The sequence below is a fragment of the Nansenia antarctica genome (assembly GCF_963989245.1).
Source record: "Nansenia antarctica genome assembly, chromosome: 4".
Taxonomy (NCBI): domain Eukaryota; kingdom Metazoa; phylum Chordata; class Actinopteri; order Argentiniformes; family Microstomatidae; genus Nansenia; species Nansenia antarctica.
The window spans coordinates 50,904,726-50,922,536 of NC_137689.1; the positions used below are offsets into that span (position 1 = coordinate 50,904,726).

The 17,811-nt window shown below is 41.2% G+C and overlaps 1 protein-coding gene across 1 annotated transcript; it reads right to left on the reverse strand.

Moving 5' to 3' along the window:
* Positions 1-900: 900 nt before the first annotated feature.
* tbca (tubulin cofactor a) lies at positions 901-17,538 on the reverse strand. Its single transcript, XM_080528734.1, has 4 exons — positions 17,388-17,538; positions 13,581-13,695; positions 3,739-3,825; positions 901-1,206 (listed from the first exon to the last, which is right to left on the reverse strand). The coding sequence occupies exons 1-4, from the start codon at positions 17,438-17,440 to the stop codon at positions 1,126-1,128; spliced, it is 336 nt and encodes a 111-aa protein (XP_080384860.1). The 5' UTR covers positions 17,441-17,538; the 3' UTR covers positions 901-1,125.
* Positions 17,539-17,811: the final 273 nt, after the last annotated feature.

Genomic DNA, 17,811 nt, shown 5'->3' on the forward strand with positions numbered 1-17,811 from the left:
TCCCTTGGTAATTACGATTACTTATTTGTCGATTGAACACCATTTAATCGTGGCTAGTTGGGCCTAAACAACACTCCAGGTAGGCCAACAAAAACATGATATCCCAAATGAAAACGTGTGAAACGTGTCCTAGGCCTAAGGACCAACAAACTGTTAGTATCCAGTTATCGATGGCAGTGTTTAAGGTACATTGCTGCATACTGACCAGAGCAGGTCTGTGGTCCTCATTCTTACCCTCATGGCTTCATGATGAAAATCTTTATTTCTCCCTGACCCCAGCTTAACACATTCTCTCTCTCTCTCTCTCTCTCTCTCTCTCTCTCTCTCTCTCTCTCTCTCTCTCTCTCTCTCTCTCTCTCTCTCTCTCTCTCTCTCTCTCTCTCTCTCTCTCTCTCTCTCTCTCACACACACACACACACACACACACACACACACACACACACACCTGAGATTATGGTGTAGGCAGAGATGCTCCTGTCCCATTGTTACATCCATTTGGGTTTCTTCACCTCTCCTTGCTGTCATTTGTCGAATTTAAATGCAGTTAGTCAATTATGGTGAAATCCTTCCAGAATTCTGTCACTATTTCTCTTCAAATCCCAAATTATTAAAAAGTGATGATCACTATTTCTCTTCAAATCAGTGAAATGTCAAAGGGATTGCATCATAACTAATTGGCCCAATATCTGCCTGAGGTTGAATGTTATAGAACATAATGCAACTACATTATTCTAGGAATGTGGATATGCACAGTGGCCTGCGCCAATGATGTGATTAGAGTTGTAAAAACAGAAGCATAACATTTGAGTTGTCTGTCTAATCCAGTGACTCGCAGACCAAAGGTAAACAATGCTGGTAAAGTACACACTTGCAGCTGTCAAAGAAACTAACACACTTCCATTGTAAAGAAAGAAATAATGTTTATTGCATGCTTTTGAGGTTGTACACTCAATGCGTGTTAAGATCAGCTCTCAGATCGGCACTTTGTTTTGAAATGTAGAATTAAGTGAAAAATAAAAAAGAGAGAAAATACTTTGAATGACTCAGTTTCTATCTATGTTTCCAAACAAGACAATGAGAATGGAATGGGCATGTAAGTAAGTAGTGCATTTCAGTGTGAGATCTTTATCCTTCCAGCTTCACTGACTCCAGCATGGTTTTGGCCTCTTTGTACTCCACTGATTCAGCCAAGTCTTCTTCAGATTCCTAAAAACACACAAACATGCACATATTATCATTTGAATAATGTATTTGTGGGTGACTGGGTAGCTTTAAAATGCAAAGCATATTGTGTGTTGGCAAAAACATGAAGTATTGTCTCATTCACTCATCATCATTGATATTCATGCAAAAAAAACAGGTTCATTCCACCGGCATACACAGTACACACCTAAATCAAATATCCACCCAACTACAAAATCCCTTTTCCTAGCCCAGCCCATTTCAATCAAATGGACATTTACATTAACAATCACTATATGAGATGCAGTTTCCACAAATGACAGTAGGAATGTTTGAACTCAATGCAGAGGAGCGATTATGTGGGTCTGTCTGTTCTTGGCATTTAACAGACGCCTTTATCCAAAGTGATTTAGTAAAAAAAGTTATACAGTAACAAAACTGTACTGGGGGGTAGTGAACATGAAGAGGTCTTTAGGAGAGAATATCTGTGCTAATAATATCTGTGCTAATAATGTAATATCTGTGCTAATCGAGCGCTGGTGAGTTACTATGGTGGCCACTGCAGTGACAGCGCTGCTAACGAACTGTGATGAGCCGGCATGCATGTGAGAGAGAGAGAGAGTGTGTTTGTATGTGTGTGTGAAGAAGTAGAGTATGCATGTCTGTGTACTGGTTGAATGTTTGTGGGTGCATATGTTCAGTGTGTGTGTGGATGGTGAAGGGGAGAGGTGGGCGGTGGGATGAGGACGTGCTTCTCAGGAAGGTGATGGCTGCCTGACTTGGGCTGTGTGTTAATTGTGAGGACCCTGAGATATTCATGTGTGTGAACCTCCCCCCTTTTACTTCCTATATCAGTCTTTGGGGAGTGTGACATATACAGTCATGTGAAAAAGACACCCCATCAAAACCATTGCCTTTTTAACATATTTTAAAAATATATTGATATTTGATACATATTTGATTTTCATTTTTTTAATATTGAGAGATGGAGGTAATATAATGTAACTAAACAAATACAACTGCATTTTTTGTTGTTGTTGTTTTAATAGAAAACTAAAATGTGTGAGGAAAAAGTTAGGACACCTCTATATTTATTACTACTTAAAATGCAGAATTAGAATCAAGTACACCACATCAGGTCCAAATGATTAGAACATCGTTAGAGAGGATTTTGGAAGTGCCTGTCTTACTTAAATGTCAGACATTTAGTTTGGTTTGCTCTTGACTGTTGAAGTGAGTGGTGTCACCATAGCGAGATCAAAAGAGCTCTCTGAGGCCTTCAGAAAGAAGGCTGTAGATGCATACGAGTCTGGTAAGGGATTTAAAAAGATCTCCAAACAATTAGAAATCAGCCATTCCACTGTCCGGAAAATAGTGGAGAACATTTAAAACAACTGCCAACATGGCAAGTTCAGCCAAAGAGCAGACTGCAAGATGCTTAAAGAAGTCTCCAACAATCCTAAATGTCATCACGGGACCTACAGGTAGCTCTTGCCACAGTTGATGTCAAAGTATATGCCTCTACCATCAGAAAGAGAATGCACAAGTTTGATTTTCATGGGAGGTGTAAACAAATAAAAAATAAAAACATCAGGGCAAGGCCAGGATTAGGGTTAGGGGACGACAGTTGACCAGAGAACACCTAGACAAACCCCAGGTCTTCTGGAACAATGTGCTTTGTAAAGATTAATCCAAAGATGAATTATTTGGGCACAGTAACAGAAGAAATGTTTGGCTCAAACCAAAGACAACATTTGGGGCTGCTTTGCTGCAGCAGGGCCTGGCCAGCTCACCATCATAGAATCCACTATGAATGTTTTATTATATCAGAGGGTGCTTGAGGAAAATGTGGGACCATCTGTCCAAAAATGTAAGCGGATGTGGACCATGAAACATGACAATGTCCCAAAAAATTCCAAAGATATGGAGAGTTTTGGAATGGCCAAGTCAAAGCCTGGACTGTAATCCTATTGAGATGCTGTGAGGTGTTCTGCATGGAGGAGTGGGAAAAACTTTCTTCCTGTCAATGTCAGAGACTGGTAGACAGTTGTAGGAAACGTCTAATTTAGGTTATTTCATGGGGTTATAGGGGGAAATACAGGTTATTAGGGCATAGGGTGTCCTAACTTTTTCAAAGTGTTTGTTAAATAAATTATAAAGTTACATTTTCACTAGATATTATTAAAGTTATATATTCACTATAGATATTGTTTGAAAGAAGATCAAATATTGATATGTCCATATTTCTTTAAAAATAACTACATATTTCATGGGGTGTCTTAATCACGACTTTAAACAGCTGCTTGGCAGGCAGCCAGACTGTAACAGGGGGTTTAACCACATCTCAAAGCATGATTATGTCCTATTAACCATAGTCCTATTAATATAAATCTACTCCTAACATTTAGCATCTGATCCAGAGGTATGCAATCCGCTGAGGGGTCGTCCACCTAGCCCCTGGAAGAGGCTTGTATGCAGTGTACTAATGTACAGAGCACTAATGTGCCAGAGCATTGTTAGCAAACAACAGGGGAGTACAGTGAGGCATGTGCTTACCAGTAACTGGAGAAGGTCTGCGTGTGCAATGGCCAGGCGCCGGTGACATTCTGGGACCATCATCTTGGACTCCGCCAACACCTCCAGCTGCAACCACACAAAGAGAGAGAGAGTGTTACCATCATCCTCATCACCAGCAGTTCAGTTTCATAGAGCCATTTACAAATTCAGAGGTCAACACCACCTTAATAAATAGAGAGGTGCTGACTTCCTAACTTACGAGGCCTGCATAGAAATATACAGTGCCCTGTGTACGTAACAGTGAAGCATGTTTTCTTCTTTTGGCTCTACACTCCAAAAGTATAGATTTGAAATCAAACAATTATTGTTATTAATGGGACAATTAGCTTGACAGGGATTTCTGGTTAGTCAGTTTGGAACATCATTAAAAAGACACCGGTGAGCTCAGCAAAAAAGGATGGTCAGGTTAGTTTGCTAAAGAAAAAGCTTGCAGATGCAAACTTGTGGAGATAAATTGTTGTGCAGATGCAAACTTGTGGAGATAAAAGACTAATAGGCTCCTATGTACCAGAGGGATTGTAAAAGAAATGTTTGGAGAAAAAAGGTTCTGTGCAACATTTACAGCATACTACCTCATCTGTGAAATATGGTGGAGGGGGTGTTATGGTTTGGGCATGTAAAGCTGACATTAGCATTAGCTAACTTATCTTAATTGATGATGTAGCTGCTGATGTCAGTAGCAGAATGTATTCTGAAACAGCTCGAGTACAATTCAGTGGATGGCACTTCATCAGCAAGACAATAACCCAAAACACGCTGCCATAGCAACTAGGGTGTTTTCCAGGGCCAAAAAGTAGAAGGTTCTTGACTTAAGATGGCTGAAATAAAGGCCTGGCAGAGCATCACCAGAGAAGCAACCTAGAGTCTGGTGGGGTCAAAGGGCGCAGCCTTCAGGCAGTTATTGCATGCAAAGGATTGTCGACCAAATACTAAACATGATTGCTTAATTTGGACATTATATTAATCTTTCCCATTACTTTAGGTGCCCTGAAAAAAGAGGACAATGTACTGTATAAAAGGTGTTTGTGAATGTAAAAAATCCTTATATAAAAGCTGACAATCAATACTCTCACCTCATAGCAACTGTTTGATTTAAAATCCAAACTTTTGGAGAAATATAGTATAGACACAAAAGAAGAAAAATGCTTCACTGTCCCATTACGTACGCAGGGCACTGTAGGTTACAATCCTGTATTCAAAACATTCCTAAAATGTCTTCAAAAAAGGGCTTGTTTCCTGGGCCTATTCCTGAATGTAAGATGATGTTCAATTTAGAATCTCCTTTGACAGGTCAGGATCAGACTCAACCTGGGTCCAGGAAACGGCCCCAGACAAATCCTGGACAAAAATGCTATTTAGTAAAAATGCTTTTTAGTCTGGCAGTAAACTCCAGTGTTTCTTTCAGCGAGCTTTTCGTTACAGATCAACTGCGTCTCCGAATTTAGTATGAGTTATGTTCCAGTTCCTGGCAATGTGTGCTTGGGTATCCCACATATGCTGTGCTATGGTTAACATCTCACAACAAGCTTGCTGCGTGAAAAATGTTATTGAGTTATTGATCGGGCAGGGAGTTGGGCCAGCGGGGGACCTTTTCACTCTGACTGCACACACACACCTGGGCGGAGAGGAAAGGCCCAGAGCAGGAGGCACGGTGATGAAGCGTAGACGGGTATTACTACGCCTGGGGTGAAACTATGTTAAAGCCTGGGTTACTCTCACAGGCAGAGCTAATGTGGAATTCCCCTGACTGGCACCCTGAGGAGCGGCGTAGACCCAGCTAACACTGTCAGACACACCTAGCTCACGACACTCTGCTAACACCGTCAGACACACCTAGCTCACGACACTCTGCTAACACTGTCAGACACACCTAGCTCACAACACTCTGCTAACACTGTCAGACACACCTAGCTCACAACACTCTGCTAACACTGTCAGACACACCTAGCTCACAACACTCTGCTTTCACCAGCCCAGCAGTGAGGGGAGGGACACAAACACATAGATGACATGTAAAGACACAGACATACACACAAGAGATATGGAGAGACACACGCACACGCACACACACACATATCTAAAAACTCACAAGGTGAGCCAGACTGAGTAGAGAGGTGCTAAAAGCAGAGAAAGGTCACTGTGCCCTTCCAGTGCAGTGGAATGATCCCATCAGCGCAGGATAAAGATGACACTTAGAGCGTATTGATTCCATTAAAATAAAAACCTCTAATCCATCCTGCCTCCAACCTCTCATCTCCAACCATAATCCATCTGGCCTCCAAATCCCACCATTTAACATGAGCCTACCCTCCTCACCACTCGTCGGCCCACTCGTCTCTGAATGAACAAACAAAACAATGGGACAACCAGAGAAACAGAAATGCTACGGGGAGAACTAGCAAGGACGCTCCTAGGCTACTGTTACCACAACCACCAGTTCACTCGTTAGTATTAGTAAGATAACAAACATACGTAAAAAGAGAAGAAATTGCATGTTCTACAAGAGCTGTAACATCCCTTCCAGATGCATATTCAAGAGAAGAGAAGAGGCCTTATTCAAATAAAATAACAGTGAGAGGTAGCAGTAGGGATGCACCGATACCACTTTTTTTCAGACCACTAACACTACTTACATTTAGGTACTTGCAGATACAGAGATACAGAGTACCGATACCAAGTACTTAATAATACCATTATAGTCAGGGGTGCACATAACTTTTTGGGGCCAGTGCTCAGAGGAGCACCTAGGGATGCTGCTTGGTGCTCCCCGAGCTCGCGAGTCACGACCCGTCCCACAGGATGGATGAAAAAGGGATACATGGATAACTTATATTAGCAAAACGACATTTATTCATAAATAAAGATGAACGAACAAATGATTGTGTGCAAAACAAAAGAAACAAATGCAAAATCAAATGACTGCTCTTTAAGCATGAAAGTCTGTCAAACTCCTTTAAACACAATGAAATCAACTGATCTCTTTAAGCACTGCTCTGTTCTGTAAACACTGAAATCAACTTTTCAACAAAAAGTTACAGCCTAAGCATTTATTTATACTACAAGCTTAATCGTCATCATCACTGCTCTCTTGACTGCTGTAAATTATCACTGTCCTCAATTTCAACCATGGTAGAGGATGTTTTTTTTGTGATCAACTTTTTTTTTTTTTTTTTTTGGGTGAGCAAAAGCGCCCTCATGCGGCTGATCTGCCGCGCAGCATGCATTTTGGCGACGCATGCGCACTGGCGCACCAGTTATGTGCACCCCTGATTATAGTTCTTACAATGACTTTGAAAACCTGTTTTATTTTCATCAGCTGTTCCTCGTTTTCTGACTGTAACAAATTCAATATATGACAGGGTCTGGTGTTTTGGTCTCCAAGCCTGCAAGGATTGTTTTTACAGATTACGAAAAGTGCAGATTGTAAGCTTTCAAATGATGTGTCATACATTGAAATTAGAATAGTTGAAGAAGATATGGTTATTTGAATGTTGGTACACCGCAAATCAGGTCTAACGCTCTTAGGACATGTTCTCACATGAAAGTCCGAATCGAGACCCGGAGCAAGTGGAAGAGTTTGCAACATTGTTGCATAAATTATTTCTCTGATTTGCGTTCTCACAGCCCTTCATGTAAACGAAGTAACATACGCAATCGAAGTTACAGACGTGGTAGTTGATTGGTCAGAAAAAGAGAAAATTGCCCGTTCGTCCCTCTCTTATACAGATCAACACGCTTGCGCTGTTGTTTTCCTATGGACTGCGTCGGGCAGCGTTCTCACCAAAAGCGAAGCGAAGCAAAGTGATGGACGCGTCGTTTCTAACCGAAGCAAAACCACCCTTTTCAAGCGGAGCATCCGAGGGTTCTTTGCTCCGGGAGTTACTTCGAATGTGCGTTCTCACAGCTCCAAACGACGCAGAGCAAAGCGAACTTTATCCTAAACTCTGTTTCAAATGAAGCAAATGTTCTAGTGAGAACACCCCCTTAATCAAAACAGATGTGTTTGCTACCTCTGTGTTGGTAGCTAGCTAGTAGCTAACAAAAAACATTGCTATGTAACATAAAACTGCATGTTTAGCACATCACAACATGCTAATAGAACATGAACATGCAAGACACACTACTACATAACTGGATGATCACACAGTCCCTTTGAACAGGCCTAATATGTAAGTTTGTTTACAAGCCATGTATCACCAACACTCACCGAAGTACAAATCAGGAAGGCAGACGATACGGTGAATCAAAAACAAACTGAATTCGTTGACAAATTATAAGTATTTAGTGACCCTCAAACAGTTGAGTTTGGTATATTGAATGGGCTCTTCAACACTTAAACTTTCGTAATATGAAAAAGCAAAACTGGAAAAAATGTTTTGGTCATTTTTGCGACTTGACGATTACCAACTTGTTTCCAACCTCTTTCACCAGACTGTCACATATAGAGAATTTAGCAGAGCATAATTTACTAGGGATGCACGGTATTATCGGCCCGATATTGGTAAATGAATGTTATTAAATATTTATCGGTTTTATTAAATTTTAGCCGATATAGAGCCGATAATATGAAGCCGGAAATATTTCTGGTTCCGGTTGTCGCGCTCATGATGCTGCGCCTGCGTACAGCCACGCAGTGGAGAGACGAGAGCGAAACATGGCTTCCCCGGTGTGGAAATTTTTCAGGGTTTCTGAGGCAGATTGCGTTTGCAATACATGTTCGGCAAAAGTTCGGTGAACTACCGTAACAAGCCTAAAAAAGTGCAACTTCTCTGCTTTCAGAAACTGTTTGATTTTTTTTAGATTGGGCAATGGGCATATAGTTCATGAATTACGATAGTTTGAAGGAACGCTGTAAAATCCTGTCTGCGCCGACAGCTCCGGTTTCGGAGCAAGACGCGAATCTATCGACATTAGTCAAATACATGCTCACATCCAGTCATCCGCTCACTGCTCTCCATCAAAAATGGCACATCCATCAATAATATTACATAATAACAACTGCTCTGATTAGATTGCTTAGATTGTTTAATACATCAACGGGGGGAAAAGAGAGATGAACTCGCGAGTATCATGCTTCCTCCATTGAACGGAAATATTCCATTCAAAGTGTTTTAGCCTTCCCCCTTTCCACTGGTAATAAGGAATTGGCAAGAATAGATTGATATAAATAGATCAACATAATGCAGCACTATCATGCACAGATCAGCCTTAAAACATGTAACGTTAGATATATAACGGAGCGATGTATTTCTACGGAAAAGCTGACTGACGCGGGGCTCATACAATCTCCGCGTTTGTTATAGATACGAGTGCTCCGGTGTCTTGCTGGTAGTCAAATATATTTATTTATATATACAGCATATGGATGTTACATGCCTGTTACCTGCCGCTTTCAGTTCTAGTAGTTTAGATCTCGCAACCAGGGAAACGCCGACATGTGTTAAAGGGAGCAAGACACGAATCTACCGGCATTTGACTCATGAGTGAACGGCGAAAATGGCTGGACGGCACAGCTTGGAATTCCATTGAAGTTACAGGGAACTATGTGTGAAAGAGGCTTAAATGATTTCAACATTTGAAGAGTCAGAAGTGTTCTCTTTGTTGTGTTAACAATAGTGATGTAAGTTAGATTTGGTGAGATCACTATGGAATATTAAATCCAGTGTTTCCTCTACATGCATTTCATCGTGGCGGGCCGCCACGATGGAATTTCCTCCGCCACCATTCAGATTTCTCAAAAAAAAATAAAAATAAAAAATAGGCCGCTTTTCAGACCTTCACAGCGCTAGACACACCCACAAGCGCGAAGCGACGCGCTTGCAAAACTGTTTTGTGATTGGTCGAATACATCTAGGCTGCGTCTAGTCTACAAACTACGATCCTCCACTCCTATCACCGTGGACACAGCAAGGAGCGAATTCCCGGGTAGAAATATTTCCTCTCCCCGCTGTCAGCGGTAAACGCAAGCCCGGATTATCCATACATTGCATCGGGTGAATGCCCTGGGGCACCAGCCAATGGGGGGGCACCAAATTATTCGGACAATGAAGAGACCTATATATATATACTGTAGGGTGGAAGTTGTTTGGAACTTCTAACTGAATTTTGCCGCGATGGCCCCGAGATGGCAGATTTCCAACAAACGTATGCCCTGCCTGCTCCTTTAAACAATTGTACTCTCTGGCACACGGCTCTGCGCTCAAAGCAAACACTGGGAAATCCACATGGCTAATCACCTCGAAAACAAACGACTTATTTGCATGGGCTAACGAGTCCTGTGTGACCCTCTCGTAAAAACGTTGACGCTCAATATCTCTGAACTACCCTAAACGGAGATAGAACCTTATCATTCTAAACGGAGATAGAACCTTATCATTCTAAACGGAGATAGAACCGTATCATTCTAAACGGAGATAGAACCGTATCATTCTAAACGGAGATAGAACCTTATCATTCTAAACGGAGATAGAACCTTATCATTCTAAACGGAGATAGAACCTTCCCATTCTAAACGGAGATAGAACCTTATCATTCTAAACGAACGGAGATAGAACCTTATCATTCTAAACGGAGATAGAACCTTATCATTCTAAACGGAGATAGAACCGTATCATTCTAAACGGAGATAGAACCTTATCATTCTAAACGGAGATAGAACCTTATCGTTCTAAACGGAGATAGAACCTTATCGTTCTAAACTGAGATAGAACCTTATCATTCTAAACGGAGATAGAACCTTATCATTCTAAACGGAGATAGAACCTTATCATTCTAAGATCACGATTGGGTTATGGTCACCCACCGATGAAATGAGGGACTATGATTCGGTCTCTGTCCATTTGTATTTTATCGGACACAACTGGGACAATTTTTTATGAGAGTTTATTAGGAAGTGCAATCAAAATGGACAAACAGGTAATTCAGTATTTGAAAGATACTGGGTTGATAGATGAACTTTTTGGACTCAAGGCCCACTGCCTTGATATATGCTCTTGTAAATCTATGGGTTTTGTAACCATAGTAAATATCACACTTTCACTTGCAAAGTAGGAGGGTGTGTGTGTTGGGGGGGGGGGGGGGGGCACACATCAAGTCTGGTCACCCTAGGGCACCCTAGGGGGTTAATCCGGGCCTGGGTAAGCGGTACTTTCCTCCAGCAGCGGTAAATGAGGCACCCTTTGCGGCTTAATAACTTTGGTTCTCCGGGGGTTACGGTAAAAATTCCAATGTGTCCGGAAAGAGGACAAGCCATGGAATCGAAAAGTTTTTGAATGGAGTCGATCCTCCACTCCTATCACCGTGGACACAGCAAGGAGCGAATTCCCGGGTAGAAATATTTCCTCTCCCCGCTGTCAGCGGTAAGCGGTACTTTCCTCCAGCAGCGGTAAATGAGGCACCCTTTGCGGCTTAATAACTTTGGTTCTCCGGGGGTTACGGTAAAAATTCCAACGTGTCCGGAAAGAGTCGTGGGAGACGATTTTTTTATTGACAACGGAATTACATGCTGGAAAAACATGCAGACACAGACAATAAGAGACACACGGGAGAAGTACAGGAAAACATTTTATTATTTTTTTCCTCGAGTTTTGGCTGAAATTACGTCGTTGTTTTGAGCGCGCGTGCGCGTTTCAGAAAAAAACGCGCTCGCGCGCAGCGCTACCCGCCACCATTGTAAAAATTCCTGGAGGAAACACTGAAATCATCAATCTTTGCTCACTACATAGCCTTTCTTACCTTCAGGTGTGCATGAACTACAGGTTATCAACTGTGAAATTATATCTGTTATCATATCGGTTATCGGCAGTGATGCCGGTAACGCGTTACTAAGTAACGCGTTACTCTAATCTGAATACTTTTCCCAGTAACTAACGAGTATTCTAACGCGATACTATTTCCAAATCAGTAATCGGATTAAAGTTACTTATTCAAGTGGCTGTGCGTTACTATTGCGTAACTACCTCATAACTTAGGCTAAATGCAGTATTTCTTTGTAATGTTCGATAGTAAACAAACATTTCTCGCGTCTTGGGGAGTGACGTCAGTGCTCACGTTTTCAACACGAGGTTACTATGGAAGGCCATGCCCGCAAAAAACAGCTCTCGACTATCGCGAGATTGCAGCAGAATCGCTCACCTGTATCACCACGCTGATTGCACAGTGTAAACAGAAGCGTAGCCTACACAATGGAGCGAGAACAGAGATATGCGTTAAATAGCTGGAAATATAAGGATTATTTTGAGTTTGTGTCAGCAAAGGATGACAAGAACATAAATGTTGATCATTGATAAACTCAGACTCACCCAGTTTAGGATTATATTAGGATCATATCTGAATGGTCAGGGTAGGTTTTAGGTTTTGTGAAACCACTCCTTGCTAGTTACTGTTAAATAAAGATTATATTTATTTTATTGTTTAAAAACAAGTATTTATGTTGGGTGAGGCAAAGAAAGACTCTTTATTTTGTTGTTTTAAGTTATTGTTTAAAGTTTAATTATGTAATTTAAGTTACTGTTAAAATAAAGTGAGTTTTGGCAAAACCAGTTTTCATTTTTATGTTGCGGGGGGGGGGGGGGGGGTCGGGTGCCTAGGCAGCTGCCAATAGTAACTAAAAAAGTAACTAGTAATCTAACTTAGTTACTTTTAAAATCAAGTAATCAGTAAAGTAACTAGATTACTTTTTAAAGGAGTAATCAGTAATCAGAATACTTTTTCAAAGTAACTGTGGCAACACTGGTTATCGGCCACGAGAAGCAGCTAAACATCGGTTATCGGTATCGGTTGGAAAAAATGCGTATCGTGCATCCCTATAATTTACAGTCTGCTCTACTTTTGCCGTCATCATCGCTTATCCTAAAATATCTCCAAACTGCTGACATTGTTCCTCCTCTGCCTACCTGCTACGAGAGGTTACGTTATGTTGCCGCAAAGTGGTAACGGGAGTAGATGTATCGGAGTAGTTTTACGAGAATGAGTACATGAGCACAGTATCGAGTACGAGTACTGATATCGGTATCAGTGCATCCCTAGGTAGCAGACAGTCGAGTAACACCACTATGGGGAGTTATCTTCTAGACCCTCTCATTCTCCTGTCAATGTACACAAAGATAGAAAGAGATATGCAGAGGGGGAGGGAGAGGGGGAGAGAGAGAGAACGAGAGATATGGGCCAGCGATTTGTTAGCGGCACTAAATTACCAGCATGTGTCAGTAATTATGAAACTCCTCAGAAAGTTACATAATGTCATTAAATCCTCATGGGCAAATTACAAAATCACTAATGATTCCCCTCAAAACCTAATTCTTCATAATCATCCTGGACTGACCTCATTATGAATGTAGGAGGGCTCCACATATTATCTGTACTGTAAAATTCTCTCTCTGAAAAAAATGATCAGTGACTTGTTAAAGTACACTGGAAAGGAAAAATCTCTCACTTTCTTTATGAAAGTATGAGATAATATATACATAAAGAAAAACATTTGTATTCAGATTTTAGTCTTAGTTGACTATGGTTATCATACTCATAATATCAATCAATTTATTGCCTCATTAAACCAGACAATCATTAGTTTTAGGCTAATAAACTTTGACAAAGTAGGATGATGCTCACGTACATGAGGAGGTATGTCCCTACCAGTCCAATTAGGTTATTTTTGGACATTATTTTGGACTATTAAGACAATCCCTTTTGACTCATGATCACTGCCAGTGGCAAAATCATGAGTTGCCAGTGTCCATCGCCTTCATTTGACAGCTTTAGCATGAGGCATAAAAAGAATTCCTTCCCTTGGAAAACATATTTTCACCCCTCATTTCACCTACCTGTTTCTTAATGACATATTCATCTTCTGACACTTTTGCCTCTGCTTTCAGGCGCACAATCTTCTCCTCTTGTTGCTTGGCCTCCTTAATGTACATACTTTCATCCTTCACCAGCCTGCAGAAGACAAGAAAAGAAAGAAGATTACACAGTTAGTTCAAACAGCACAACGAAAGGGTAAGAAGTCATCTTGAGATGTTTTGGACAAAAAGAGAAAGACAGAAAAGCATTGTCTCTGAGGAAAACTTAACCAAGCCCTCTGTTCACTGCTTTTCCAATCTGACCCCTCATATTAATCATGACTGCTTAACCATCCTCATCAGCTTCAAAATTGGCTCTAACCAAGACCCTAACCACCTCACTGCCGGTCGTTTAATAGAATGTGTTCTCAATTAGGCCTCTTTAAAATAGAGGTAAGTAGAATGTGTTCTAAATCAACTCATCTGTGAAATAAAGATAAATTAATTAATTAATAACCTCTCCTGCCATTATAATATATGTTTTCGATCAACTAACAAGGCCATTTTCAGGCGTGTTACCGTCGGTATAAATCTGAGGTCTGTCTGTGTGTTCGTTAGCTGTGGATGTAAAACGTCTTCAGCTCCTGCTGATCACCACGCTCATCTGACTCCTATCTATCTAAACACTTTTAACACACACACACACACACACACACACACACACACCCCTTTCTAGGATTAATTGATCATCAATTTAGTCCCTAATTTGGACCAAGTCAGGTGGTAAATGGGCCACTTTTCCTTGATTGTTAGTGAAAATGGGCTCGAGTACATTGATAAATTTTGATTATTTATCAATTACGGGCCAAATGGAACTAAATCTATTAAATAAATTCCGACCCTGATTGGCATAATGGAGTTTGAAAATATCGCTATTGATAATGATTCCAGACTAATAGTCTTTTTCCGGCTGTGCTTGCTTGTCGGGACGACGACACGAAATTCATTTTTCATAAAATCAGCTGCGTGCGTGTGAGTGAGTGATCCTTCATTAATCAGCCACATTACCAGAGACCCTTCCCTCAGTGTTGCACAGCGCCTTGCTTAGCCGAGGAAGCCAACAGCACTCTGTCATATTTTACGTCAATTACTGCTCATTTTAATGCGTTTCCATCAAGACGCTTTTAAACGGAGACCATATGCAATCGCCGTGCCCTCCCTCCTCTCTCAGGCTTTACATAGAATGAGTGATGTCACCACTGAGATTGTTTAGACCCAGGAATAGGGAGCAAAGAGAGGGAGGAGGGGGTTTGAAATAATTTGAATAAAACTGAAGGACAGTCTAATAACAAAATGTCCATCTCCCCCCCCCCCCCCACACTCCAGTCCTGATGTTAATTTCCTTATTTCTCTCAGACTGGGAGGTGTGTGAATGAGGGGTGGGGTCGTGGCTGGTTTTAAATAGACCTGCCACCCTGGGCTTAATGGAAAAGGCATCTCTCTGGAAAATAGAAAAAAAAGGGAATTAGAGCCAGCCGACACACACATTCGGCCGCCTCCTCTAGCACTGTATTTTTGAGCCACGACGTAGCCTGTGCCAGGGCCCGAATGACAAAGGCAAATTACTGTTGTCATTTTATTAAGGGCATCCGCCTCGGTAGGGCAGAGAGGCACTGACTGGAATGTGCAAAGCCACCAGAAAGAGCTCTCTGAAAACAGAGAAGAGAATAGGGGGGGGGGGGACACAGGAAGAGGGGAGGACACAAGATAAAGAGACGGAGAGCGATGGCGGTCTGTTTCATATGGCTCTGAACTGAGGGCTGAAGGGTCCAGGGCAGTACAGTAAAGTCATGCTATTGGCCAGGTGAGCCAAATGGTAATGGGTATCCCCTTGTTTAGTAGGCTTGGCTCGCTTTTTGGGGGGTCTATGGTTGGGTGTTAATGCACATTGTTTATATTGTATTTATTGTTTAAATTGTTCTTGTTTTGAAGCAATGTGAAACAATTGTCATTGTAAAAAAAAGTGCTATACAAATAGGCTACATTTGATTGATTAATTCAATGGATTAGACCTAGGCCTATTCTAAATGGGGCGAATAGGAACGAATAGGAATTAAGACATCTCAATCTAGGTCTTTCAACCAGTTGATAAAGCATCACTATCATTACACTAGGCCTGAGTTTTTCCACTGCATTAACCACCTTCTCTGTGACATCAACCTATGAGGGATATTCAACCAGCCACCACCATTACCCACTCTCACCAGGGAGCCTGTTAGTAATCTGACCCTAATCAAAACACAATCGATACAGCATTACACCAAGGCCAGTGGGAGAGGTTGAGAGAGAAAGATCCACAGGCATACTTCCCTTTTACAGTTAGGCACATTTTCCCATTACGATATCCAACTGTATGACCAGAATTGCTCCCTAAAGAACCTATTAGGCTACATAACTATCATGCATGTTCACATGAACGCATTAACATTCTTCTTTCCCTATTATTTAGAGATAAAACTGCATCTGGTCTGCAAGTAAATTAATAAATAAGAAAGATCCAGGCCTATCCAGACTTGCATTCCTAGTTACAGATCAGACCAAACCAGAAAGGAAAGCTTCAATAAGAAATCCAAGAGTGACTTAACCGCTGACTCGTAGTTCATTGTGACACACATTGGATGTTCACCTGAAGAGCACATAATGTTGGACTGTTGGACCATCGATGGAGGGAACATGGAATACATTTGACATGTCAACCACCTAAAAGCAGTTGCCTAGATATGGTTGAACATTTTTGCTCCAACCCACTCCATCCTGATTCTGTGCAACGCTTCAGAATGCAGTGAATGCAGTTACCCAATCAGAACAGGGTTAAAAAAAACTAGAGAGGTACACTAATAATGTGGCATGTCATCCCAGTCCATGCACCCCATTTTCCGCAATATAAATGAACGAGTCAGTTAACTCATTGTAGCTTACACTAAAACCAAAGGCAGGAATGACAATACAGAAAGATATCCTCCAGCTACCATGTGATGTACTGCATGTCGTACTCTGTAATGTCAATCAAGTTTATTAATCTAATCTAATGTAATCTAATGTAGCCAGCCACTGTTGTTCAAAGGGCCAGATAGCTATCTGACGTTAGCTAGAATAGTCAGGACCGATAGTACTGGAATATTATACATATTTGATGTTAATCTTTGCTTGTGTATGTTTGATAAGCAGAGAATAAATGACAGACGCACGAATGTATGTCAGGAGCCGCTCCCAACATTGATGAACAGCATCTCACTAGCTTAGCTTAGCTAGCTACCAACAACACTGTCTAACCGGGGGAAGCCTAAACGCTGAAATGGAATGTAGTTCCAGTTAATAAATGTTGGTCAACATGACCAAAACAACGTTTATTTTTTTTATAAATGACGTGTATTTTCTTTTGTAAACTTCAGATCAGTACGATATATGTACATGAAAGATGCACCGTACACATAATATGACATGATGTCTATTTCACGACGTTAGAAAGGACGATTTCGTTCCAGGGATTAGTCATACCCCAAAATACCCAACGACGAGGCTGACAGGACTCCATCAGGTTAGCTGGCCAGGATAGGGCGTACGCACTTAACACAAACCACATAGTTCACAGTGCAGAATGACATGTGAAAAATACTGTCATGTGACAACAAGTGGCAAACTAAATACAGGTCATTATCTTATTATTGAACCCACTTATTATTGAACCCACTCTCGTGAACGATACGAATGATACAAAGGCTCATGTCATGCTAATGGCTGTTAGCTTAGTTAGCATGCTATACTATGAATTAAAAAAACTGTACCTACCGCTTGACAACGCCAGTTTTGATTTTAATCTGCCTTATTCTTGGATCCGCCATGATAACTGATAATATTGCAACAATGTTGGCTATCTAATTTACTGAAATATAACCGTTGCTACCCTGCGCTGCACAAACCCACGAGTTCCTTCCTGAGCGTGACACGACAGACTGCGCATGCGCAATGCACCAAAAATAATGACCAGTGGTCAGAAGGTTGAGACCTGCAGAATTTGATGCAGCCTGAAATTACAGTGAATGAACTTGTAGGAGACGTTCTATAATGTCAGAGATTCATTCAAGAAATGACACACAAGAGAATGTTCCATTGAGAGGGAAGACAGGGTTTTATTCCACCATGAAGGATTTCTTAAGATCTTATTCATTTTCAATAAATAATAAACACTATGCCTAAAGGTTATAGGCTATGT

Bases quoted from the DNA above. Each gene is read 5' to 3' on its own strand.
- tbca (XM_080528734.1), bottom strand. From the start codon at position 17,440: ATGGCGGATCCAAGAATAAGGCAGATTAAAATCAAAACTGGCGTTGTC. The intron at 13,696-17,387 runs GTAGGTACAGTT...TGTCTTCTGCAG, and splicing joins AAAACTGGCGTTGTCAAGCG to GCTGGTGAAGGATGAAAGTA. The intron at 1,207-3,738 runs GTAAGCACATGC...GTGTGTTTTTAG, and splicing joins CAGACCTTCTCCAGTTACTG to GAATCTGAAGAAGACTTGGC.